This window comes from Archocentrus centrarchus, chromosome 5 (assembly GCF_007364275.1).
Source record: "Archocentrus centrarchus isolate MPI-CPG fArcCen1 chromosome 5, fArcCen1, whole genome shotgun sequence".
In the NCBI taxonomy this organism is placed as follows: domain Eukaryota; kingdom Metazoa; phylum Chordata; class Actinopteri; order Cichliformes; family Cichlidae; genus Archocentrus; species Archocentrus centrarchus.
In genome coordinates this window covers 8,165,358-8,193,279 of record NC_044350.1, presented here as the reverse complement: position 1 = coordinate 8,193,279, position 27,922 = coordinate 8,165,358, and the positions used below count along the sequence as shown (strand labels likewise).

Below are 27,922 nucleotides of genomic sequence, written 5' to 3'. Positions count from 1 at the left end.
GTGTGTGTGTGTGTGTGTGGTGTGTGTGTGTGTGTGTGTGTGTGTGTGTGTGTGTGTGTGGTTGTGTGTGGTTGTGTGTTTGTGTGTGTCTTTTTTTTTCCCCATGTTTTTTTTTTTTTTTTTCTTTTAGGGTTGACACTCTTTTGGTTGCTAAGATAATTTTACTTCTTATCCCATCAATACATGTACATTGCTTAACTTTCTGTGTCAGTACTCCTGTCTACATTGACTTAAAACACACTGACAATGTACAAGTACCTCAAAAAGAAAAAACACTTCAAAAAAACCAAATGATCCCTAACTGGGTAAAATCTGTTTACCCAGTGAAAATGGTAAATGGACTAGTTCTTATATAGCGCTTTTCTACTCAGTATGAGCACTCAAAGCGCTTATACAACCTGTTTGCATTCACCCATGCACTCCCATTCATACAAGCACTTCCATTTTTATGAAGCTAAGTGCTTTTAATTAACTAACATTCACTCACATTCATACTCCGACAGAACGGTCGGAGAGCAACTTGGGGTTAAGTATCTTGCCCAAGGATACATTGGCATGTAGCCCGGAGTAGCCAGGATTCGAACCGCTGACCTTCCGATCAGTAGGTGACCTGCTCTACCTACTGAGCTACAGCCACCCCAAAATGTTATTTTAAACAACAAAATCAAATATACCAAGTTTCCTTGGCCATGGCTCCATTTGCACTTTACTTTGTTCAGTGGGTTTTAATAAAAACATGTGAGGCTCACGTGTTGCTTTGACTTACTACCAATTTAACATTCAGCTCACTTTGGTTATATTTTAACAAAAAAAGTGAGAGAGAGAGATTTTTCTATTGCCACTGAGATATGATTTTTGGTTGATGTTTGATGCCCAGCCCTAGTTTCTGGGTCTGTCTGGATTGGAAAGCAGCTGTTGGCATGCATGGCACTGCAGTCCCAAGCTGTAAGAGGATATCCAACCATGCAAGCAGGGACTGTATGGCCACCATCTCCTAGTTCATCTGCAATGTAAAGTCTTCTTTCATTTAGTAAATTAGCACAGATTGCAATCGTTGTGAAAATGTTTGCACACAGCACTGAGCTCAACACTTGTTTTTTTTTTTTTTCATTTTTCCACTGCAAATGTTATTTTATTATAACCCAGAGTTCAAAGAAAAGTCATGAATGACTTACTTCCACGCCATCGTTAAAGGCTCCAGACTTATTGCAGCATGTCAACACTGGCAAGGCATGTGTCAGATAATTTACTACACTTATTTCTTATATGGGCTCATTTTTTCTTTTTCTTTTTTTTTTTTTAGCTCCTCACTGGAAGAGAAAAGTGTTCTTTTCACCATTACTGTTCTTCTCTGCCTACTGACGTCAGCCCTGTTTACGTGGCTTGTCGTTAAGGCAACACTCTAATCAAAAGGTTGCTCTGAAGCTTACTGTTGTCCCTAGAATAGCAGCACTAACACTTGCCTCCTGATGTTGCCACATCACATCAAGCTGTGCAGTGAAGCCTTGGTTTAAATACCAAGCAACATTCTAAAAAAGTTGAGCTTAAATCTGATTCTTTATTTCATATAGAAGTGGCTTTACTTTAGCAAGCAATCACCATGTTTCCATTTGGCCTCCTTAACTTATATTTTTTCTTCAGAGATACTTATCTGACTGTTCTTGCCATACTGGGACAAATGTTTCTGTATGACTGTGGTATGATTAAAAATAGGAGAAGTAAAGGGCCCCGTTCAGTTAGCACCACCAGTCTGTCCTAGTCAAATCCTGCGTTCATGGTGGCCATGCTTGAAGTAGCATTCTAATAGTATTTAAAGCAGTTTATGACTTTGGTTTTAAGAAGATGTGAGGGCCAAAAACAAACCCAGTGTGGCAGGCCAGAAGCTTCATTCATAATCAACAGTGAAAATTTGAATATTCAGACAGGCGCGGGTTTAGAATTTAATGACGACATCATCTAAGGCCCCAGTCACATAGGCATAAAGACAAGTTGGTGACCATCAGGCAGCTGCTGGTTGCTAGGGATAAATGAGTATCCCCTGACTGGTTGCACGAGGTTGATCGCTGTTGCTAGGTGAAATTGGTTATACAGTGTTGGACTAAAATCTTGCGATTGTTCCAGTTGCTAGCAAATTGTCCCAATTGCCTTTGGAAGATGACAACTTGTCTGCAAACAATGGCCAACTACTGACTAAGTGATTATGAAACTGTGAAGAATGCGCCTTCAAAGTAAAAGTTGTACATTTTGAAACCTATCGGTTTCAGCGGTAAGGGACAACTTTTACTTGTAAGGCAAACAGTCTCTGTTTCCAGTTTGTCACACTTTTTCAAGTTTCACTACCACTTGATGGTTAGTTAGCGAGACTAGTTTACAGACAAGTCGACGTCTTCCTTGTAAACTACAAGCAACCACAGAAATCTAATAGTGACCAAAGCAATCACAAGGAGGTTTTTGGTGCAGCACCTTCTTTGCAAGTGATGTCACCCAACAACAACCAGCTACCAGTCTCCACTCAATTGGGGAATACATGTATTTCCCTAGGGGCCAAAGGTCGCCAGGGGTTGCTGACTGGTCTCTAGGTGTGTGTCACTAAGGCCTAACAAAATCCCCCTGCAAAGCACTGTGCTGTGATTTTAACTAGCTGTACAAATATCCACTTGGAGCAAATTCGAATCAATACTTTTCCTCCTTTCACATGTTGTGCTGCTGTTTGGTCACTCAGTGAAGACGTGTTGCTGTCTCACTTGCTTAACCCAGCAAGAGGGGAGAGATAGAAGTGTGCTTGCAGTAGGAAATGAAGACCATTGTTTGTGAAGCAGTACTGTCTGTAGGTTTTAATTAAATTTGTGTTTTGGATTGAAAAGTCACTAAAGTCTATTTACAGAGTCACCAGTTTGGCAACACAGAGAGAATCTGGAGCGTGGTCATCACACTTGTGAGTGAGATGGATATAAGACACACAAGATGAGATGGCATACATTTCTACATATCTAACCTAAAGGTTGAATGGCTGAATATGAGGTACAGGCCTAGTATCGGCACAGTATGGATTTTTTGGGCTATTTGAGGACTTTTTAACTTGTGACTTGTTATGAACAAAAATCTCAAATTCTAAGAATTGAATTTGTGGGATTTTCCCCAGTCTTATGTGTACTGGAAAAAGAGCTTTCTTTGAGAGTCAGCTTTATTCTCACACTTTGCTTCAGGTAAAACTAATGTCATGTGAAGCTCAAAACTTTTGGTGCTCCTGCTTCACAAGCAATTTTTGTCTATAAAAATAAGTGAGGTATTGGTTTATTTTTCTACCAGCAGAAACAGTAAATTCAAATTATGTTGCTTTATACTTGAAATAAACTCAAAGCAGACAGTCAATCTAAAATGCACAGACTGGTGTATGTCCACTCAGTCAGCCTGTGTTGTCCTTTGCTTGCCCCCTTGAAGAGCAAAGGACTTGATTAGCAGTGCAGGCTTAATCACTCAGCAGATGGGACAGAGTGCAGTGTCACCAAGACAAAAACAAACCCACAGTTGGATTGTGTATGTGTGTGTGTGTGTGTGTGTGTGTATGTGTGTGTGTGTGTGTGTGTGTGTGTCCACTTGGACTGAGCAGCTTTGACTTGATTCCCAGGTGTGCTACAAACCCACCAGAGTTCCTTTTTTCTTTTCCCCAACTTTCCATGTCTATCTCCCTTTAAACAATTGGTGCTTACTGTTTTCATCAGTTATTTTAACACATATGTAAAGCATGAAGAAACATGTAATTAAAAAAAAAAGAGCATCTTAAAAAGCATGTAAGGATAAGGTCCATTTTTGGGGGGGGCAAAAAGAAACTTTACTGATAGGCTATAAAATCCTCGTGATTCTTAGCCATGGTTAGCATCACCCTGGAAGATCAAATATGATGCGTATTGATAGTTCCTTCTGTTCCTGTTTGTAAAATCCTTTTTACCTAGGCTCTGTCAGCACCTGAAGATGACCAGTTGACAGAAAGGAAAAAGTAGTAAGAGGGATACTGGGAGATAGGAGGGGTCGAAGTTGTGAAACTGGCGTCAGACCATGTTTTGAGTGGAATTCTTTGCAGGGGTCAGAGTTCAGGCACTGCAGTGTGGTGCTGTGATTGGCTGCGGAAAGGTGAAATGAAAACCACAGTAAACTTTTGACCCCGGCACAGGAGCGCTGCAGGAACGCCCAGGCTCAGCTCTGGCGTGGTGGAACAGAGCCCGCTCTCTTCCTGTGTTTACTCCACCAATCCAACAGGGATAGTGGGGAGAAGAGGAGGAAAGAGGAGGGGGCAGGGAGGAGAGAAAAGACATGAGAGCAAGAGCGAGCGAGCAAGAGAGGAAGGGAAAAGGGGAAAACTGTGAGAGCGGCACAGTTGAAACGTTTACACAAAAGGACGCCCTCTGCTTCTCAGCAGCAAAGTTAAAAATGAAATGCAGTTTTGTATCGACATCGGGTCATTTACAGATATCACAAACAGTAATTACAATGGTTAAGATATCTTCACACTGATTTAAACTGCTGCAAGAGATTTGTCTGCTCACTGCATCAGTTGCTGGTGAATGCGTGTTATCAGGCTGGACAGCATGGAGGCTCATCATGCCCTGGTGTTCTGGCTCCCCAGATAAAAGGCTGTTTAGCCATTGATTAATGAACTAATTTCCATAATATTAGCCTTGTGTGATCACAGCTGACTGCATTCTGTTTGGTCACTGTGGTCCCTTCTGGACGACGCTGCGCTTATCATCTCACTTTTTGCACAAACACATCAAGCTTATAGAAAACGGAGGTGGGGGGGACTGGACTGGAGACATAGGATTAACAGTTGTGCTATGTGGCCAGTTAGCTGCTTCAATCTATGCCTGTGTGGGTCCTATCCTCTTCCTTTCTATTCTTTGTCCCTGTTGATGATGGATAGTTGTAGGAGATGCAAGTGTCTCACACACACACACACACAGTGGAATCTGCCATCTCTTTGTTTTTACCTTCATTTATTTCCCCTGGTTTTTCTCCACGTTGCAGTTTGTGTGGGAAAAAATGGGGAGATGCACACAGAGCCTGTCCCGAACTCTTGTGTGCGTTGTGTGCATTGGGCGAGGGTGGGGGTTTTGGTTTTTTTTTTTGGTTTTTTTTTTTTTTTCTTTCCTAGAGAAACAAGCAAACCTATAAAAGCAGTTTTCCCTCTGCTTTGAGCTGCCCACTCTTACTCGCCACGTTCATCTGTGGACATCATGTACGTCTGAATTTCTTTATTGAAAGATTTATAATGCGGAAAATGCAGATGATTAAACATGGTTTATGATGACCATACATGTACAAAATATATATTTGATTGACTTTTCAGATGTATAGAACATAGCTTTATTTTCACACATTTGACTTCATTGGTCAGTGAAATTGAACTTGATGTTTGATGCCTTAAAGCCAAAGGCTTCTTTTTGCTTCACAAAGATCTATCAGAATGAATTTATTGAAGCAGAAATGTATTTTGTTAATTTATTGGCAGTCTTGAATTACAACTGTGGACACTCTCCCATTAAAGGGTGTACAAAGGAATACAAGCGTCTTACTTTATCTGTTGTGAGACTGGTGGTAAAGGACACAGCTTGTTTTTTTACTCATTTTTAAAAAATTTTTTTTTCTGTTTTGTTTTTGTTTTATGCCTTCACCACTACCTCTTCATCTACGTGGAGGCTTTCTCTTAGCAATTTACATCTTTTCTTAAGAAAAATAAAAACAATCCACACTTGTGCACACATGCTTCACATATGTCCTCCTCATCCCCTTTCCCAAATGTCATTGCATGGCAGCACTCTCCTTCTTGCCATGAAAACCTTTGGCTCCAGTTAAGCCCCATTAGCTCAGGTTTCATTGAAATCATGTGTAATGCTGGAATGAAAATGTTCGTAAGGAAATGGCTAATAAGGAATGTTCACAAGTGCGTTCAACTCTGAAAAATATTTCTGAATGTGAGCTTTCCTAGAATTGAGGAGGAAATCGCTAAAATGTCAACATGATAGCTACTAATCAAAGTGAAGTTCAGTTATTAATTTAATAAAGCAAGAACTGCAACGTTGGCTGTGGTTCACTCACATTTCCTGCTATTTAATGTGGTAAAAAGTGCCACAGCCAACACAGCAAGATAAGTCCACACATCTGCTATAGTAAGAAAAAAAAAAAACAACTTTTTTTTTTTTTAATTATATAATCAAGCGACAACCTTCAGAGCTAAAAAAGTGAAACCAATGTGGAACCAGCAAAAAACTGCAGTTCCTTGAGGCTGACTCCATACATGGGCAGTACAAAAGATGGACGTAGCTACTGGGGTGTCATCCATTAGTTTGTGAAGTCACATTTTGAAGCCATGAAATTGGCATTTTTACCATGGCTGATGTGGGTCTGACTGAAACCACTACCACATCCTGGATAATCCTTTTTGAAACACAGTATGAACAAGATTTACAAAATGGACTTTCTTTTTATTCAGTACGGCCCCAATAATAACTGAGCATCTGGAGGCCTTCAGATCAAATGCAGGATTAAGCCACTTTCATGTTGGCTTCATTTTTCTCACTCAGGAAAGATGTCCATGTTTTAGACTGTCTGTGGATCCAAAAGATAGTAAATCCAAATCCATTGTTAAAATGCCAAAATTTACAGTATTAAAAAGAATATTTACAGCCCAATGCAAAAAAAAAAAAAAGCTTTCGCCTCTGTGGATAGTTTCTCCCTCCAGAGAAACTATCCACAGACTATCCTAGAGTTCGGGACAGGCTCTGTGTGCATAATTGAGCTAGGGGTGTGGCCAAGTTGATAGGTGTCCCAATAATGGCAGTTGTAGCCAATTGGAGTCTACTAGGTCTCATCTAATATTTTGAGTTATTAAAATGACTATTATGGCTTCCTGTGTGTTACAGACTGTTGAAATCTGTGCTTTAGTTTTGGTGATTTGAATTTCTAGTGTTTATTAGGCCGTGACTTGGCCGAAATGCAAATGAATTTGTTACACTAAAGGCAACTTGCTAGCCTTTGCTGATTAATCTGCACTCCACTCTTTCATTCATATAAGGTGCCTTCTGGTCCAAAAATAAATCAAAAAATCAACATTGCCGTGTCTCAAATGCTAACATTGAGGACTTCAGTGGCTCTGTCCATCTTTTATAATGTCTGGTCCTAATGTCAAAACCTGGAGTTTAAAAGTTGCTAAGACTGACTGGCCACTTATTTAAAAAAAAAAAAAAAGTGTACTGACATCACTGACAACACTAAGACGTTTCAACAGCATTTTATTCATATTCATTTTTTATTCATTCAAACAGATTATAGTTTTAAGTTAAAAATATTTTTTAAAGTCCTGGTAATTTTTCTTTGGTGGAAAGCCAAAACCTCTCTGGTGGGTGCCAAAGTGTATTTCTTATGGATGAAGCCTGTGGTGTTGTCCTTCTGAATGGCAAGAAGAACCAAAGAAATTATGTCAGCACCGCTGGCATATGGGACACATGGTGCACATTGGTGTTTGTGTGTTTTTGTTTGTTTGTTTATTTGTTTGTTTTTGTGTTTTTTCCTCACTTGTAATAAAATAAGGCTTACAGAATTACAGAGAAAATGTGGGGGCTTGTGTTGGTGGTATCTTCAGTTGCACTTAACCCAGTATATAGGTAATTTTTTGGGCCATCACGAGGTGGAGAAATTCCTTGAAAGAAAAACAGGAAATCGGTGTGTCTTTTTGTTTCCTTTTAGCACTTGATGTCCCAGACTCAAGTGGACCCCTTTTGTTACTTTATTACCTTGCCACTGTGGAGTCTGTGTGTATATAATTTGAGGGCAATGACGCAATGAGGCTAAATGGTTCTAGTAGCCTAGATCTATCATGCTTTAAAATGTGCTGATTGGGACAAATACTTCCTCCTATACTTACACTTTGGATGTTTTTTTTTTTTTCTTCTTCTTTTGGGGGGTGTCTCTAATTTGTGTGTGTGTGTACCCCAGTATGTCTGATCTTTGTTTAGGGTCGGCCTGTGGTTATTGTTGGGCCTGCCGCTCTTTGTCTCGGGGAGCTCGGATTTCAGGCTTTATTTTAGGCTGAGCAGGAATGTCGTCCTCACTATTCTGGGTCCTGACTGACTGACACTGCTGCAGCTCTGGCCTTGAGCCAAATATCAGTAAATCAAAATCATGCACGTAACTAAAGTGATGTGAAGAATTCTGAAAATGTAAGGTTATTCACTAAGTGTACCTAAACATTGTCATCGGCATAAGTCTGTAAAATAAACGTGTTCTTTTAGAAATCTAGAGGGTTTTATTGGCTTTCTATTGCACACCCACCAGTATTTGCATATAAAGTTCATTCAAATATTAAAATTGATGAAATGTCAGCATTTTAGGACCACAGTTTCATTTCAGCTTTTAGAAAAGACAGCTAGGTGAGCAAAGCCATTATTCTCCAAACAGAACACTGAAGTGCCTGATAGACTCACAACTTTGCTCACTAACTGTACATTTATGTAATATTTCCATCAATTTCTTAGGCTGCTAAAATTATGGAATTGAGGTGCGTGTGATTGTGTGTGTAAAAACCAGCTCACACAAGTCAGGAGCATTTTGGAGCTTCTCATCATATGTATTTTTGTCAGTGCGACAACAGTTACGACACCTGACACTTTAAATTATAATAAATGGTATGGTAGTGGTTGCAATGGTGCTGTGTAGTTTAGGAGATATGAGGAAACAAAATTGTGTTCTTACTGGTCTGGATACAGCTGTTATCTTTATTATATGCTTGCCTAATCTATACTGCTTAAAATAATTAAAAGGACACTGTTTATCCTTTCGCGCAAAATAAAGCAGGAGAATATTGTTGTCATACTGTCCATTGGTCTGAGCGTCTGTGCGTTAGGTCTTACCTTGCTGGTTTATAGATGCCAAAACCACAAGGAGTTTAGGCATAAAATTTGGCATATGTGTTCTTTACTCTTCGAAGTGCAATATTTATATGTCCATCTGCCCATCCATCCAGCAGCTACTAGTAGCTAGATAGCCTCTTTTATAGTAACATCAGTTCTAGGCTGCAGCCTTATTGATTAGCCTGTGATGCCAACTTCTGATTGGCTGAACATTGTCTAACATGTTGGTCAGGGATGACTCATGGTACAGACTGTGACTCATCATTGAGCAATAATAAAGCCATACCTACTGCTCAGCAATATTGCTCAAATGTGAACACATGGTTGCATTGTATTTTGTACATGATTGCCTTATGATTATAGTGATATAAACATAATGTATTGATACTGATTATGTAGTATTGGTGAATTATGTAGTATTAGTCCTGTACACACATGAGTATACTATGATGTGAATAACTAGTAAGTATGCATTATATCTGGCATATGAATAGAAAGGCATTATACACCCTTGTACAAGAGTGCAGTATGTAGTTTCTCTAATTTGTTTACCATGGAAAGTTTTTTTTTTTTTGGTCTTTTCTGGGATGTGGTTACCAAAAAATATTTGTAGAAGTGTTAAAGATAATCACAGAATGTCTCTTACAGCATGCTTAAAATTGTTTTGATTTAATGAATATTGTTAATATTGAAAACATAATTTTGCTGTGATATGTATCATATATTTACTAACCCAGGGGTGACTAAATTTGCATAAAAGTTTAGGGCAAGGCCTCCAAATTAAGGCAAAATGGTTCTGCTTTATATTATGAAGTAGGGCTGTAATGTCATCCTGACTTCTATATTTACTTTATATTTTCATTAATCCTGGTAGGATATCTCCGTCAGTGATGGGTCTTCTAAAATTTGTTGGAGAAAACTGGTGCATCCCTTTTTGTTTTATTTTTTTCAGTCTGGCACCAACCATCTTGCAATTCGCTCTGTGTGCTTCTTCATAACCAACCTGGCAACCTGACAGCAATCTATAATTGTGGTTCCTACTGCTGCATTACTGTAGCAGCCAACATTAGACTTGCTGTTTTGCACCTCTTTAGTGAAACTTTGATAATAACTTAAGACTTTTTGCAATGAAATAAAATTGCGGCACATTATCAGCATCAATAACGGTGGCAAATTCTTTCTGTATTCAACGCCATTTATCTCACTTCATTGTTACCTTTCATGTTTTACCCAGCCTGCCTGTCCCTGAGGTCTATAATAGTTTGTACTTTCAGTAAACCAGGAGAGAAAACACGGGCATTAACCAAGTTTATCCAAGACCTGAAAATCTCCATGTTGTAGTGTTTAGGGTTAGACAAGCTTGTTATTTCTCTAAATTGTTCATCTGTTGGTGGAGTGTTATTAACAGCTTTCACATAATTATTAAACTGTATCTGGAGTTTTGAAAGACAGGGAAAAGAGGAATGATTTTCTCTCTGAATTTAAATTATTCAACTGCAGCATTAGCTTAGTTGTAGCTCTGTTACAACTAAGGACTGATGTAATCAGTGGCCTGTGGTGGAGAATTGCACAGGCACATACTGCCTGCATGTGGCAGTGATGATTATCAATTAGAAAGATGTGTCATGATACATTTTCAGCTCAGCTGTTTCGAAGAATAAGTCAAGCTATTGCCTTGGCGGCGGTGGAGGCGTCAGCTCCACAAAAACTTTAACATTGGCCGTAACAGGAACGATGTAACCTCGAATGTTCAAATTCAAACCATCTACTAAAAATCTCGTACGAGTTTGAATCTAGGCAACCTTGACCTGAATGTAAAGGTCAGAGGTCAAGTTTTCTGAAAAATCTTGTGAACGCGATAACCTGAACAATGTGGCCTAGGATGTTCAGGTTCACACCATAGATACATGCTGTTCAAACTGGACCTATCAAACTGCACACACTTGTTCACGGACTTTACTGTAACATCACTTTGGCCTCTGTAATGGCTGTGGCATGTTTCTACTACTGTTTGTGTTTGAAGAAAAAAAATGTACACACTATATTTAAACATATTTGAATAATATCAACACTTTGCAATAAATCAGGAATAAAAAAAACTGACATATGCCAAATAAATATTTTTGCTGTTTTTTTTTACATTTTTACTCCTGAGTTACATCAAAAACTCAGGTCACTGTTTGTCTGTACTGAGTATTCTCAGATAGCAAAGACAAGCGACCGGATCCACCGCGGAGTCTTTCCCCGTCTGGTTAGGCGGTCAGCCTATTGTTTATCTCAGCCGTTGATATGTCGGGTGAGAAGCGTCCATGTCTATTGTCTGTCTATACTCTGGAGGAGGCTGTAAAACTCTTTTAAAGTTGTCCAAAATGAGTCAGTGAAGCTCACTTCTGTCCGATGACAGTGGCAGTGAGGTGAATTGTTGAGGATATCCCGAACTTTTCTGCCGGTGAGCACTGCTGTTTTTGCCACTGTTAGCTGGCATTAGTGAAACTGTCTTTGAAATAGATGTAACATTATTGGACTCTGAGGCCGTTTTTTAGCCAGCTCGTTGTCAGCTGATTGGAGAGAGGAGGGTCAAATGTGAATGCCTATAAATTCTCTTCTCCACCGCCTTTGGCACAGTCTCTAACCACATAGATAAAATGTGATTAGTCATAAGGGAGATGTCCTTCTTGGGCACTATACTCAAATGTGTTTGGGGAGCATTGCATCTTCCACAAACCAGCACCCGCTCCTATGTATTTTTAATCCTTTCATGCAAGAATTATGAGAACCTCAGTCAAGGTTTTTTTTTTCCTAAGTGAAAGGGTTAACAGGTTATGGATTAATTATAAGTTTATGAGAACACATCAATTGGTTGGAAGATGTAATTACACACTAATCAATTTATATTTATGAGTACAACATCATTCTATTGAATGGTTTCAAAAAAATTGCTGACTGTACCTTTTAATCTATTATATTAATATACACTCACCTGCCACTTGATTAGGTACACCTTGCAAGTACTGGGTTGGGCCTCTTTTCCCTTCAGAACTGTCTTAATTTTCATGGCAGAGCTACAACAAGTTGCTGGAAATATTCCTCAAAAAGTTTGGTCCATATTGATATATCGTTACACAGTTGCTGCAGATTTGTTGGCTGCACATCTGTGATGTCCAACATATCCCAGAAGTGCAATGTTGGACTGAGATCTAGTGACTGTGGAGGTCATTTAAGTGCAGTGAACTTACTGTCCTGTCCAAGAAACCAGTTTAAGATGATCTGAGCTTTGGGACACCCTACCATTTAATTGAACTCATCCTACAGGAAGCAGCCATCAGAAGATGGGTACACTGATTATAAATGATGGACGTGGTCCCCAACAATATTCAAGTAGGCTGCAGGATTTAAACAATGCTCATCAGGAGTTCAAAGTGTGCCAAAAACAATCCCCCACATCATTACAACACCATCAGCCTGAACCATTGAACCAGTTTCCTGTTTGTAGCTGATAGCACAGGGGCACCCAGTATGATCTTCTGCTGCTGTAGCCCATCTGCTTCAAGGGTCAATGTATTGTCATTCAGAGCTGCTCTTCTGCATAACTTGGTTGTTAGAAGTGGTTATTTGAGTTACTGTTGCCTTCGTATCAGTTTGAAGCAGTCTGGCCATTCCCCTCTGGGAGTAAATGCCTTGATGATTCCCGAGGTCAGACTGCCACTCACTGGGTATTTATTTATTTATTTTTTTTCATTTTCAGACCATTCTCCATAAGCCCTAGAGATGGTTGTGTGGGGAAAATCCCAGTAGATCAGCAGTTTCTAAAATATTCACACCAGCCCATCTGGCACCAACAACCATGCCACGTTCAAAGTCACGTAAATCACCTTTCTTCTCCATGATGCTCAGTTTGAAGTTCAGCACACCACCATGCCCAGGTTTAAATGCCTAAATGTGCTGTTACTACCATGTTATTGGCTGATTATAAATTTACATAAACAAGTAGTTGAACAGGTGTAACTAATGAAGTGGCTGAGAAAACAAAAAACAAAACATCTGACCAGCTTTACACTGTACACTGCAAGTATTTGGATGGGAGTCTGACAGATCCCTTGATAGAAATTTGTGCCCAGAAGGCTCCTTGGCCAGAAAAAAAAAATTTAGCATGCCTGACTCTAATAATGGAACCAGTATGGGAAAACCTGTATGCACAAGTTAGTGATGAGACAGGAAGAGAGATTAATTTCTGTAAACAGTTTCCCTGATGAGAAAACTAAAAACACCAGATAGAGGCGACTTTACTGTAGCATCACAGCTGCCATGAATAGTAAAGGTCTTTAAGCATTTTAGTAAATGCTGCTGGAATTTCCATGGTGTGTGTTTTCTCTTAATGCTGAATTAGATCAGTTTTGGAAACCCTCTGATGGCAGACAGCAATCATGCAAGGTGTGAGTAAAAACCAGGACGGCAGGGAACTAGACCGGCAAACAGAATATGTAAATATGGTGGATAAGTGGCCACGTTTCCTGGAAAGGGAAGTGATGACGCAGTGGAACAGGCTGAGGGGGAGGGGGCAAACAGGATGCAAACTGCTGTGACTTCCTGTGCAATTTTAGAATTGATTCTTTCCCATGAAATTCTGTGAAAGAAAAACATGTATAGAGCACAAGCTTTAGAGTGCAGAAGAGTGCAAGTCATGTTGAGACATCCAGACATTTATAGAGAACTGCAGTTCATGACCTTTCTCTTTCTGTTTCCAGGACATGTTTGAGACACTGAAGTGACACTAGACCCTGAATGGAGTTTGACTGGGGTTTGTACTGGCTAAGGTGAGCATGCAGTAATTGCACAAAAAAATCAAAACTCATAAATACACTGATTTGTACATTCACCCCATTGAATAACAGTTAGGACCATTTTCATTTGATCTATGAGGTGGTGTTTTATTCACTGTGCCCATGTACTTGATGGTAGGTGTAAACTCTCATCTTGTTCCTGAGCAAGTTTCACATAGTCAGATGAAGCTGAGCTGATTCAGGTCAGTGGCATACTGCCAGGCCTGTTGAGACACATCTGTGGTTGTGGTGGGCTCTTTCTCTGTGTGTTCTGCTGCTGTCTACTCGAGGCATCTGTTTTCCCATTTCAGTCACGTCAAACGTTGAGCGGGTTTAAATGTCGAAAACACACAAACTTAAAAACTTGCAGTAAATTTTGAGTTGTCAAAATCGAATGAGAGCGTAGTTGTTTAAGACTGCATAGTGTTTTGTTTTGTTTTGTTTTGTTTTGTTTAAATTGCGTTACTGTGTTTGAATGTGTTTACTTTTACTCTGGTTTTCAGTAAGGCTTCCCTGTAGTACAGCCGTGCTATGCATGCCCTCAAATCCTCAAAAAGATTTCCAGCAGCCTGCAGCTCTGCTGTTTGTCCGTTTCAGGATGTTAGGCTGACTGAGGGCTGATGTCATCTTTCTTCGCTGCTGCAGAGGTGAGCCTTAGGACAGAAATCACAAAGGAAGGAAGAAAGAGAAAAGGGAGGGCAGCAGGAGTCACAGCCAGAGCACAACAGGCAGATTTAGAGAGGGGTGCTGAAAGGTAGATGGACAAGAAGCATGCGATGCAGATTTACTGCACAAAGTGCATGTCTGAGACCTGGTACTCTTCTAGTAGTAATCGTGGTGGTGGGTGACTGGGCTGCATGTCCTAACAAGCAGTTGCAGAACAGGAGTTGCATAATGACTCCCATCCAATTTTACACTTTTCGTCTTTGGAATGAGCTCACTTTGAGTGCGTGTGTGCGCGTGTGGTGTGTGTATGTGGCACATGCACAGAAGTACACAAAGTTCAGGATAGGATTGTAGTCAAACAGTCTGGTTGCACAGCCCAGAGATTTTTGGGTGGGACTAGGAAGGAGCAGTGACCTTAGATGCTGGCTACAGGGGTTTCCTCTCGTGAACTCTGAAGGGTCAGACAGAGGCCAGTGCCAGAGCAAGAAAACAAGGGCACGGTCCCCAGCTCAGTACTGCTACAGAAGGGAGGGAGGAATACAAGGGAGGGGTTGTCTGAGGATGATCCGGAGGAAACTGAACTTAAAATCTATTGGAAGAAAGAAGACATAGCTTAGTATGGACCCTGCAGAGTAAGGAAAATGCACAAAAGAGATATCTTTTTTGTTATTTAAATACACTGTAGAGCCTGTTTCAGATTATTTCATGGCTCCACAAGCCTGGGCAGTGTGTGCATTTCTTTTTTCTGTTTTTGCTTGTGCAGCCCCAGGTAATTAAACAAATAGGCTGGTGAATATGCGCCTTTCTGGGACAGTAGCTTCTAGCATTCTTAAACACTGTGCCTCGACATGCCTGAGCATGCAAATGTACTGGAAATGGTTTGTATAGTATACGTGTGTTGGCGCTGCTAGCAGAAGGGTATTATTCTAGCGGGCAGGCTGGCTGAACGCAGGATGACCCATCTCCCCTGAGGCTCCAAATCACTACATCATCATCAGTTGCTCCTTGCAGTGGAACAGATGAGATTTCACTCCCATCAAACACAGCACAGAAACCAAGGCTGCTCAGATAACTGGATAGTCTGCCCTTATAAATCTATGGGAATCTAAATTCTTCTGTTCCCCTGGAAGTCTCTTCATCTGTACCCATTTATTTCTGAGCTAACTAGAGAAAAAAATCTTCTCACTCCACTATTGTCTTTTAATTAGATTGTAACACACGCACACACACCACTCTGTTTATTCTGTCTCACCATGCCACTCTACCTTTATGAGTATATATGCAATGCACTGATGTGTGCTTTCAGGTGCTGATGTGTGCTGAATATGAGTGGCATCGGAGACAACTCGTTGGAGCCGCTGTGCTCCGACCGCAAACGTAAACTGTCCACCTGTGACACTCCAGGCTTAGGGTGAGTGCTCTAACTTGGGTTAAGTGTAGTTTATGCATCAGTCCACTTTGTCCATTGCTGTTTCTATTGTAAATGCCAGCATGATGCATGAGTGTGCGTGATGTTGGCCACATGTCTGGTTCAAACGTATGTCTGCTGCTAACTGAATATCTGAAGCATCTGAGCCCTGTATGGCCGTCTGGCCTGCATACGGATGGGGCATGGGGAGGTGAGGTTGTCATGGCAACATATCTAATCCCTTTGGTGCCTCAGCAGGTGTGACAAGCGTCGGAGGGAACAGGAGAGCAAGTACATCGAGGAACTGGCTGAGCTCATCTCTGCCAACCTCTCCAACATTGACAGCTTCAACGTCAAGCCCGACAAATGTGCCATCCTCAAGGAGACCGTGAGGCAGATCAGACAAATCAAGGAGCAAGGTACCATCTCCATGTTCAGATTACATCCATGTACCCCTTAGTCATGAGCATACACACACATTTATTTTTTTAAAGTGTTATTTTATTTTTAAATTTGTATATGGAAAGTAAGCACTGGATAAAGTGAGCCTTGTCAAGTACCCTGCTGCAGGACAGATGATGCCAGTGATAAAGTAGTGTGTTTGGTTCATGGCCAGGCCACTTCAGACTGACAGCCAGTTTGGCTGTTTTGTATCACTGGGGGTAAATGAACACCAGTAATTGAGACCAATCCTTGGTGGTCATGGCTCAAGGCTGTAAGTGACAGTGTGTATCTGTTAGTGCCAAACGCTGTTTCTCTCTGGGAGACTAATGACACTGGAGACTCAGATTCAGAGTGAGTGAGGCGCTCCTATCTCTAGGCTATTTTCCGATCATTTTGTAGATTTGACATGATTAAATACACAGAGGTGGATATTTTCCTCCACCTGTTTTTAGCTTGGTTGAGATTACCCACTTATTGTAAGAGATGTAAAGAAGAAAGCGAGCAATCATATTGGAAGGTACCCAGAGGGTCACAGCTGGCTACTGCAGGTCCTAGCATTGTACAGCCAGGTTACCATAGTTACAGGATTAGAGTGATGGAGGGCCTCTGTGTTTTCTGCTCTTTTCTGTCTAACACACCTTTTCCCACCCCATCTTTATTGTCAGTTTCTTAGAACTGTTTTGTTTTCAATTCAGGTCAGTGTTTTTCATCTCTTCCTGTACAGCTCCTGATGTTTGAAATGGCACTAAATCCAGTGTCAGACAGTTTCACATCTTGCTAGTGGCAGAAATGACCCAGCTATATAGAGTGGTATCTAACAAAGCCTCAGACACATGCTGGTTTTAAAAATAGAAAGGCATGTCAACCATGCAGTCATGACCTCTGCTGACATCTGGTGGCCAGAAAACATGTTATTGTATTGTAGAAGTGGGCAATTACACAGTTGCTGATTTTTCTATTTTTATTTTTTAATTATGACACAGTGTGATTTGGGGGGGGGGGGGGGGGGGGGGGGGGGGGGGGGGGGCTATTTTACTGTGTGTGTGGAAAATACACAGCTCATGCACCAAGTTGTCCCAGTAATGAAAACTAATCTTGTTGAATCACAAAGTGGAAATGATTTTCAATAAAACTGTAAAATTATCTTTATCAGCAGTGCAATGCTTCTCATTTGTTTTCAGGAAAGAGCTCTTGCAGTGATGACGATGTTCAGAAGGCGGACGTTTCCTCCACTGGTCAAGGGGTCATTGACAAAGACCATCTGGGGCCACTGCTCCTACAGGTCAGCTTGAGGACGATCACTTGGGGGCAAAAGAGTAACCCCAATTAGCTCCTCCTCCATATGGTGGACCTGTGCTTTGGTGACATTCCTCACATGTAGTTGATAAAAAAAAAATGTCTCAGCTGGTTTCTTTTTAGAAGGGGCCAAGCAGTAATCAAAAAACTAATGTTATTTGCATTGACAAGCTCTCCTTTCTTCTGCCCCTGCTGTTTTAGGCCTTGGATGGCTTTCTGTTTGTAGTGAACCGGGAAGGCAGCATTGTATTTGTGTCAGACAATGTGACACAGTACCTGCAGTACAAGCAGGAGGAGCTGATCAACACCAGTGTGTACAACATCATCCATGATGAGGACCGAGAGGAGTTTCACAAGAATCTACCCAAGTCTAATGGTGAGACACGAGTGTTTTATTATGTTTGTGCAAACATATTTGGGATCATGCATACCACATACTAACACACATATAAATGATGGATCATTTGCACACATGGCTAAAGTTTACCTGCATCCTTCTTTGCATCACAGCACCAAATGGAGCACCATGGGGTGGAGAGGCACCTCGTCAGAAGAGCCACACATTCAACTGTCGCATGCTGGTGAACTATGTTCATGGTCAGGCTCATGGACTGTCAGAAAATAGACCGGGGGGCCCACGGTATGAGACCATGCAATGTTTTGCTCTCACTCAGCCCCGGGCCATGATGGAGGAGGGAGATGGTAAGTCATTTGTAAGCATGTAATGTTTTTTTTGTTTGTTTGGTTTTTTTTTTGTCAAAAAAAAATGACATGCTTGAATGGTGCTTGAATAATAAAAAGAAAAACTGAGGTGAAAGTACAACACACAAACTACTGTTTACATTTATGTTTAGCATTTGTGGTTTTAAACTGTTTAAACTGTTGCCTTATTTGCTGTCCTCTTAGTCTGCAGATATGTCTTCTGCTTATTGCAGTTTGTTGGGCTTAAATATTTCAAACAGCGATATATACACAGAGACAGTATTGACTGTCCAGTTCTGCCTCTACTGAAGTTACATGAGGATTTAACATGGTGTCTCTTTACTCAGATTTGCAGTCATGTATGATATGTGTGGCACGACGCATCACTGCAGTAGAGAGGACAGAGAGGTTTAGCACTCGTCACGAGCTGTCTGGTAAGTGTCTGTGTCTGTGTGATCATTGAGCACTCACTGTAGCAAGACCTAGCACAAAGGCAGTTTGAACACTTTGGCAGATCTCGTTTGTGCAATGGCATTGCAAACATGCACATTATAGTCACAAAGCTTGAGTGCAGCTAAAAACAAAGCAAACTTGTTGTTTTCACATAGTGAGTCTGTCTCTGTGCGAGTGTAATTTTGACAAAATGTGCCCAGGGAGACCCATACTGTAGCGGGAATTACCACAATGGCAATTTTGAGTATATGTCTGTCTGTAGACAGATTTAGTCAGCAGGAGGCTGTCACAGCCGTGTAACACGCACAACACTTTGCTGCTTCAGTTAGCTGAGATCAAAGTGATCTGATGAGATTTTATGGAGTTTGTTGTTTTAGTGTTGTTTCATGATTTTTTTTTTTTTTTTGCATTATAAGGCAGGTGAATACTTGGTCATCTCATGATCAATTTTGAGCTGATCAGTTCTTTGAAGTGTTCACTAAATAAATCTTCAAACTTTGGGCAAACACTTGATATGAACATAAACTCAGCAAATTTCTCTACATTTGCAAAGGCCTGACGGCCATCGCGGTATGCATCAGCATGAGGGTGTAGCTAGCAAAAGACCACCTGTGCACTGTTCTGGTGTTCAGTGTTGATACACACATGGGGTCTACATAAGAAGAGCCATCAAAAGGAAGTCATACTCCAGGGTCTTTACATCTTTAAAATGAAACAGAATATGCAATTTGCCCAAATGTCACTATGTATATACTCACCAGCCACTTCATTAGCAGTACTTTACTAATACCAGGTTGGACCTCCTTTTGCTTTCAGATCTGTCTTAATGCTTTGTGGCATATATTAAAACATTCCTCAAGCTGGAAACATTTCTCAGATTTTGGCTCATATAGACATGATGACATCACATATTTGCTAAAGCTTTGTCACATCTATAATGTGAATCTCCCATTACACCGTATCCCAAACGTGCTCTGTTGCACTGAGCTCTTGTGACTGTGTAGGCCATTTGAGTGCAATAAGTTCATTGTCATGTTCAAGAAACCAGTTTGATACAATTTGAGCTTTGTGACATGGGATCCTGCTGGAAGCAGCCATCAGAAGACTGGTACACTGTGGTCATAAAGGGATGGACCATTTCAGGCCATTCTCTGGAAACCCTGGAGAGGGTTGTGTGGGAAAATCCCAGTAGATCAGCAGTTTCTGAAATATTCAGACCAGCCCGTCTGGCACCAACAACCACGTTCAGAGTCACTCAAATTCAGTTTGAACTTCAGCATGTTGTCTTTACCATGTCTACATGCTTAAAAGAACTGAGTTGTTGCCATGTGATTGGCTGTTTAGATATACATGTTAAGTGGCTGAACAGTTGAAGAACAGTTGTACCTAATGAAGTGGCCGGGGTTTTATTTTGTTTTGTCATGCACAGCTGCTTCCAAAGACCTTAGTGAGTCAAGCTTAAGTTATAAATTATGTAGGTGATGCTACAGACTGTGTCCACCCACTTCATTGATATGACAATAGGACCTGTTCAGCAATGTTACTTAGAGCTGTCTGTGCTGAGTGTATTACAAATATAGACTTCACCTAAAGCATATACTTTCTCTTCATCACCACTATCTAATTGGGGATTTCTTATTGTAGGTAAATTGATTGAAATTGAACAGCAGAACTCTCTTCACACAACCATGCGTCCAGGCTGGGAAGACCTGGTTAGACGCTGCTTGCAGATGTTTCTCCATCGAAGTGATGGACAGCCGTGGTCCTTCAAACGCCACTACCAAGATGGTATGTATTTCTGCACTGTCTTGCCATTCAGCCTTCTCTCCATCACCCAGTCAGTACCTTTAAACAGGCCTTGTGTAGGCACATCTTATTTTGCATTACAGTGTGTGTATACAGTAGCATGTTCTGTTTGGATCTGTTTGGTCTTAGTGCCACACCCTATGGTGGTTGGTTTATTACCTATGCATTTTTAATATTTGTAGTATGTTCAATTTTTTTGTCAGCTGTTTTGAAGCATTGGCTTTAATACTTTTTTTTTTTTTTCTGTTCCAGCTTTACATAATGGCCATGCGGAGACGCCGCTTTACCGCTTCTCACTCTCTGATGGAACCCCAGTCACAGCTCAGACAAGGAGTGACCTCTGTAGGAATCCCAACACAAATGAAGCGCACTCCTTCCTGTCCACACACCTTCTGCAAAGGTGCAAATTGTCTAAATAACAATGATTTTATAATCTGTCTCACTAATTTTAAAAAGTTAATCGTTGTTCTGTTTTCACCTGTATTTTTGTATTTTTATAGAGAGCACAGTGGTTATCGTGGGAACCAGGGTGGTGGCATGAGGCCTCAAAACATGGGTATGAACAACTCCAACCAACAGATGAGCGTGGGCCCAGGAGGTGGGATGGCCATGAACAGGGGCTATGGTATGGCTGAACAGGGCAACATGCCACAAAGAGGAGTCCCTCCGTATGCTGGGGGCAACCGTATGAATCCCATGAACCAGATGAATCAAATGAATCCCATGCATCAGATGAATTCTATGCATCAAATGAATTCCGTGCATCAGATGAACAACATGGGTCACATGAATCAGATGAATTCCATGCATCCAATGAACTCCCCAATGAACTCAATGAACCAAATGGGGTCCATGAATCAGATGGGCCATCACGGTATGCATCAGCAGCACCAGCACCAGCATCAGCAGATGGGTCAGTTCCATGGAGCTGGAGGTGGACCTGCAGGTGCAGGGTACGGGATGGGAATGACTAGCCCTCCCCAAGCCAGTCCAGGGATTAACGGTCCTCCGCACAATGTCATGGGTTCTCCCAGAGTCCGAGGAAGCCCCTTCTCTCCTGGAGGTATGAGCCATACTGCAAAATGTAATAAGCTGTTGAATTACAGTTGTGTGAAAATGTATTTGCCCCCTTCCTGATTTTTGTTTTTTAAGTTTATTTTATTTATTTTTTTACATATTTGTCACGTTTCAAATGATCAAACTAATTTTAATATTGGACAAAGACAACCAGAGTAAATGCTAAATGCAGTTTTATGATTGCATTTATTAAGGGGAAAGTTAGAGAGTTATCCAAACCTGCCTGGCTCTATGTGGAAAAAGTAATCCTCCCCATAAATCATGAATTAACTGCGATCAACCACTCTTCTTTTTTTTTTTTTTTTTTTTTTGAAAACTGAGTTCAGTTTCATTAGCCACACCCAGGCCTGATTACTGCCAGACAAGTTGAATCAAGAAATCACTTAAATCGAACCTGTCTGACAAAGTGAAGCAGGCTAAAAGATCTCAAAAAGCAACGCATTATACCACAATCTAAAGACACTCCAGAAAGGCTGAGAAACAAATTCATGGACATCTCAGTCTGAAAAGAGTTCCAAAGCCATTTCTAAGGGTTTGGAACTCGAGCGAACCACGGTCAGAGCCATTATCCGCAAATACAGAAAACTTGAAACTGGTGAACCTTCCAAGGAGTGGCCGGCCTACCAAAATTACTTCCAAGAGCTCATCAGCGACCCCTTCCAGGAGGTCACAAAAGAACCCAGAATGCCACCTAGAGAACTCAGGCCTCTGTGTTCATGGTTTGACAATAAGACTGGGCAAAAATGGCATCCACAGGAGAGCTCCAAGGAGAAAACCACTGCTGACCGAAAAAGAGCGCAAAGGCTCATCTCACATTTGCCAAAAACATCTCGATGATCTTCAAGACTTTTGGGAAAACTTTCTGTGGACTGACGAGACAAAAGTTGAACTTTTTTTTTTGGAAGGTTTGAGTCCCGTTACCTTTGGCATAAAACTAACACAGCATTTCATAAAAGAACACGTCATAGCAACAGTCAAACATGGTGGTGGTAGTGTGATGGTCTGGGGTTGCTTTGCTGCTTCAGGACCTGGACGACTTGTCAAATTGATGGACCATGAATTCTGCTCTCTACCAGAAGATCCTGAAGGAGAATGTCCGGCCATCAGTTTGTGGCCTGAAGGTTTTGGAGTGGCCTCGTCGAAGTCCGGCCTGAAATCTAATTGAGATGCTTTGTTATGACCTTAAACATTCCTGCTGGAAAACCCTGGAAAATGGCTGAAATTAAAACAATTCTGCAAAATAGAGTGGGCCGGAATTCCCCCACGGCGATGTGAAAAGTCCTTACCAGTTAATGCAAACATTTGATTGCTGTTTGTACTGTCAGATATGATACAACCAGTTATTAGTTTTAGGGGGCAATTATGTTTTCACAGCACTGTAGTTGTAGATAATCAAATAATCTGCGTGTTTTTTAATGGATTGCCTCTGGTTGTGTCCTTTGCAGGTATGAACTCTCCCATGAGCTCCACTCATGCTGGTAACTCAGGAGGTGGAGGGGGAGCTACCACCTTCTCCAGCAACTCATTGAATGCCCTTCAAGCCATTAGTGAGGGAGTGGGCAATCCAATGCCTTCCCCGCTCACGTCTCCTCTTCAGAAGCCTGACAGCTCCCCAAGCATCAACTCTACCAATCAGGCAGCAGGGGGACCCTGTAAACCTTCCCTCCCGGCCTACTCTGACACCAGGAGCCCAGGCAGCTCATTGGGGGCTGGTGGAGAGCAGCAGTCTCAGCAACACCCACACACCCCTACCAGCGACGGCCCTCCTGATAAGCCAGACAGCCAGGCCAGCAGAGAGGCAAGTCTGGGTGGGGGAGAATCCAACAGACGGGCCCCCGACACCAAGTGCACCAAGAAGCTTTTGCAGCTCCTCACCTCTTCTACCGATGAGCTGGTGCCATCTAATCACACAGCGAGCTCCGGGCCCAGCTCCACTCCCGAGGGTAAAGATGGAACCGCCGGTGTCACCAGTCCCTCCTCCTCAACAGGCGTGTCCTCGTCTACAAGTGGCAATCACACAGCCGTTTCCTCCTCTGGTGGCACAGGCAATGTAAATAATCAGTCATTGCAGGAAAAACACAAGATCCTCCATAAGCTCCTGCAGAATGGGAACACTCCAGATGAAGTGGCTCGCATCACAGCTGAGGCCACAGGCAAGAGCAGCTTGGATTCAGGGGCACCAGAGCCAGGGCCTGCTACCACTGGAATGGTTAGGGGCTCAGAATCAAAGCAGGAGCAGCACAGCCCTAAGAAGGAGAAAAACAATGCCCTCCTTCACTACCTCCTCAATAAAGATGACTCTAAAGAAGGGGGGGATATAAAGCCAAAGGATTTGGATGGGAAAGGTGCTCAGGGGACAGGGGTCACCAGCTCTGACCACCATAATATGGATGGCAAGGTCAAGCTAGAGCCAGCTGATGAGGTAGGGATTTTGCTCAAAATCTCTCATGCTTGCATGCTCTCAGATGTAGTGTAAGACACCGTTTCAGACATTGTTTCTGATCATTCTTGTTTTTTCATGGTTCAGACGGAGACCCTGGAGACTATTCTGGGTGTTCCCAGGAACAACTCTGGCTTCTTTCCTGACTCAGATCCCAGAGCTGGAAAGGAAACGGGAAACAAACAGGGAAATATTCCTGACAGTTTACATGGTAAGTCAGTCAGTATAATCAAGTGCATCATGTAATTTAAATCTAATGCTGAGAAGAAATACACAGATGAGAAGAGTGTGAAGGAACCCTAAACCTCCTATATTTGTTTCAGAGGGAGAGAGAGGCCCCATGCTTCCAAGTCAGCGTGTTGCCTATCAGAGAACCTTGTCCTTGGATGCCAAGCCTATGGGTGGAGAGGGAGGAGTGGGAGGTGGTCTGGTTTTGAGAAGAAATATTCCCTGCCCCTCACTGGTCAAACAAGAGAACATGGATGCTCCAATCCGAGGACTTGTGCCTAATGGCTATCCTGCAGGCATGGGTGTGTGTCCACCAAGAGGCAATCCTACAAGTAACTTAAGCACTTACTACTTAAAATGTTTTAAGATCACCAGGTTGTTTCTGAAGACTTGAGTCCAACAGAATAAACTGCATGTGAACATTTTGAGTTCTAGTTAGTTTAAATTTTTAGTTAGAGCCACTACCTTTAAAGCACAGAAGCTTAAGCTTCAGTACCCACTGAATGACAACACTTAGTAATGAAACACGGTATATTTTTCTGTGTTATTCAGGAGGCATGGGTAGAGGCATGGGTATTCATCAGCGCCCTCCCATGGCAGGGCCAGCGGAATGGGGGATGCCAAGGTCCAGCGGCAGCCCCGTGGCTGGACCAGGACACCCTGGCATGGGTCGCTCTGGCCCAGTGGGAGGACCCTTAATCAACCGCTCCATCAGTGCACCTGGAAACACCAGGTCGATGCTGCACCAGCAGCTCATGGATATGGGTACGTCGCATGTCTCTGTTGTAGAATCTGAACCTGAAACAAGTGCCTGTATTATGTTTTAGCTTCATTTGTGTGCAATACACTAACATGACTATATAAAATGAAAATAACTTTCTGTTGAGTGGGTTGTGGATGTTGTGAATGGATTTTTTTTTTTTGACTATACTTGTATTTCTGTCACCTCTGCAGGTACCAATGAAGTTCATGTGGGCATGAGCCCATTTTCTGGACATGGGCCCCCGCCTCGGTCACCCTCCTGGCCAGACCCTGCCATGGTAATGGAGAGACCACAGAATAACACAAACAGGTGAACCTTTTGCACTGGTCCCACATTCATCACATCTGATTGTAATAGACGTCAAGCTAAATTCAGCAGCTAACATTAGAATCTGAAGGTGCCACCTTAACAACTTATGGGTTTTTTTGGGGGGGGTTAGGGACCAGTTTGCACACCCCCTTGAAGAGCTGCTGGGGCCCCTGACCAATAGTGAAGGGCCAAGTGATGAACTTGTAGACCAGTTGGACTCTCTGCTCAAAGCTGCTGATGTCAGTACTCTGCAGGAGATTGACCGAGCTTTAGGCATCCCTGAAATAGTGGGCCAGGTAAGAGGCATGCTGATATCAATGTCACTTTTGGCATATTGCAAATGTTAATATAGTCCCAAAAGTTTGTAGCTCTTGCAGTTGTACCAGCTTGATTAGGTACTCACTAGCATACATAGGAGTTATATTAAAGTTTAGTCCATTAACAAAGCAGCATCTTTGTACACCAGGCTCAGGGACCCGAGGGCCTTCCGCACAGCCAGGATCAAAGCCAGGGCCCATGCCCTCCACCATCAGGGCCTTTCCCAGGGCCAGAGTCCACCATAGGCATGGACCAAAAACCCATGTATGGCCAAGGCTACCCAGGGCCCCCATCGATGGGCATGCAGCCCGGATATGGTGGCAACACGATGCAAGGCCAGTCACCTGGAAGCTTCAACCCTATGATGAACCAGATGGGTCAGGCAGGGGGCTTCCCTGGCATGGCAGGCATGGGGGGTATGGGCAACCCCCGCGCAAAAATGACAAGACCTTGCATGATGACTGCCACTAAGCCTCTGAGACTGCAACTACAGCAGAGACTACAAGGGCAGCAGGTGATCTTTCTCTGGCACACAGAAAATTTTCTTCCATATTGTGATTTTGAAAATACAGCAGATATACTTGTTTCTTAGGAATGTGTGTCTTCTTGGATGTTTTGGTTAAATATGGACATTAAAAACTAAATGTAAAGGCATAACAAGCTTTCTCTATCTTGTCTCATCTGGCAGTTTATGAACCAGGCACGACAAGGCATCAAGATGGAAAATGCTCCTGGAGGAAACCCTGTCATACGTACAGGCATGCAACCCGGCATGGGCGGCCAGGTATGCAGTCAGCACTTTAATATATAATGCAGTGTGCATTCACTTAACACAGCAGCAAAGTTACCACTTGTGTTTTTAACACAAACATTATATTTCTGCAGCCTGGTTTCCTGAACGCTGCGATGATGGCTCAGCGCAGGGAGCTGATAAGAAGGCAGCGGATGATGATCATGCAGCAGCAGCAGCAGGGTCAGGGGGCAGCAGGAACCTTCAGTCCTCCTCCTAATGTCACAGCACCAACTGGCATGGATGGTCCCATGGGCACCCCCCCCATGAACCAGCCTGGACAACAGGCTTTCAACTATGGAGGTAACTATGGTGAGTTGACTGAGACAGTCAGCTATCTGTATCCTGTGTCATATTCTCCTGGAGTTTCACACTCAACAACTGTTGCACTATTTGCAGGGATGAACCAGCAGGGGGACCCAGCTTTCATGGCTCCAGGTTGCAGCCCACCAGGAAATATAATGCCAGGTAGAATGGGAGGCCCTCCACAGAATGCAATGATGCCAGGAATGCAGGGAAATCCACAGGGAGGGCACTCGTACCCATCCGGAGACTTGAAAGGCTGGCCGCAGGGTGGAATGCCACGTAACATGTATGTTGCATCAGGCTTGATTATTGATTATTTAAGTATTATTTTTAGCAACATACAGAAACATCGCCGCATGGTGTTTCTAAAAGTAAAGTTTCAGAGGTAAATTACTACTTCTAATTTTTCTGTTTTTTTTTGTTTGTTTGTTTGATTGTTTTTCCAGGTCCTATCCCCAGCAGTTCCCCCAGCAGGGCAGCCAGGGCCAGTTTGGACCCATGATGATGAATAACTCGATGGGGGGACCTGGGCCGGTCAGCGGGGCTGGCACAGGACAGATGGCCCAGATGCCAGGACAGATGCAGGGCCAAATAGGCATGAACTCTATGGGAATGGGCAGAATGCCAATGGGACCTGATCAGGTGGCTAATTCTGTCACAGACAGAAAATTTAAAGGTCTTGCTTGTGGTGTAGTTGTTGCTCAGAGGGTTTGCATTATGTAACTTTCTGTCTGCTTTGTGTTTTTGCAGAAGTATTGCTGAGAATCTGTAGCTCAGGACAGAATCTGGACCTTTCAGCTGTGGCAGAGTCAGCTGGACCAGGAGAGGAATTGGACACACACAGAAATATATATATATATATATATATATATATATATATATATATATATATATATATATATATATATATATATATATATATATAATAAAATATACACACACAGTAGGAGTTCCCCCAGCATAAATGACAGAAGACTCAGCATAACATGCTGTTTGCCCTGGACAATGTGGGCTGCGAGGACAAATAATTTGTGCTAGGTTTCATCCGCAGTGTAAGCCTTGCACACATGTACGCAAAAATAAGATATCAGTGTGTGTTTGCACGTGTATTTGTGTGTGACCTGAAGCTGTCGGACAGTATTCAGCGTCGCAGCCAGACTGCAGAACAGGACTACGGTACAACTGGCTGTGGC

General features: G+C 42.3%; 1 protein-coding gene across 3 annotated transcripts in view; it reads left to right on the top strand.

Moving 5' to 3' along the window:
* Positions 1–27,604, top strand: part of ncoa3 (nuclear receptor coactivator 3) — a 33,518-nt gene extending 5,914 nt beyond the window's left edge. The window contains exons 2-23 of one of the 3 annotated variants that reach the window (XM_030730296.1): positions 13,649–13,717; positions 15,696–15,800; positions 16,056–16,216; positions 17,423–17,523; positions 17,739–17,913; positions 18,048–18,239; positions 18,587–18,673; positions 20,337–20,480; positions 20,751–20,898; positions 20,999–21,561; positions 23,021–23,997; positions 24,103–24,226; positions 24,339–24,545; positions 24,796–25,008; positions 25,198–25,315; positions 25,446–25,611; positions 25,782–26,147; positions 26,322–26,417; positions 26,519–26,735; positions 26,823–27,015; positions 27,176–27,371; positions 27,480–27,604. In XM_030730296.1, coding sequence (XP_030586156.1) covers positions 15,715–15,800; positions 16,056–16,216; positions 17,423–17,523; positions 17,739–17,913; positions 18,048–18,239; positions 18,587–18,673; positions 20,337–20,480; positions 20,751–20,898; positions 20,999–21,561; positions 23,021–23,997; positions 24,103–24,226; positions 24,339–24,545; positions 24,796–25,008; positions 25,198–25,315; positions 25,446–25,611; positions 25,782–26,147; positions 26,322–26,417; positions 26,519–26,735; positions 26,823–27,015; positions 27,176–27,371; positions 27,480–27,491 — 4,542 coding nt within the window. In that variant the 5' untranslated portion in view covers positions 13,649–13,717; positions 15,696–15,714 and the 3' untranslated portion in view covers positions 27,492–27,604. Of the gene's footprint in view, positions 1–13,648; positions 13,718–15,695; positions 15,801–16,055; positions 16,217–17,422; positions 17,524–17,738; positions 17,914–18,047; positions 18,240–18,586; positions 18,674–20,336; positions 20,481–20,750; positions 20,899–20,998; positions 21,562–23,020; positions 23,998–24,102; positions 24,227–24,338; positions 24,576–24,795; positions 25,009–25,197; positions 25,316–25,445; positions 25,612–25,781; positions 26,148–26,321; positions 26,418–26,518; positions 26,736–26,822; positions 27,016–27,175; positions 27,372–27,479 lie in introns of all 3 variants that reach the window. The other 2 variants (XM_030730295.1, XM_030730294.1) reach the window with 2 other exon arrangements.
* The last annotated feature ends 318 nt before the right edge of the window (positions 27,605–27,922 follow it).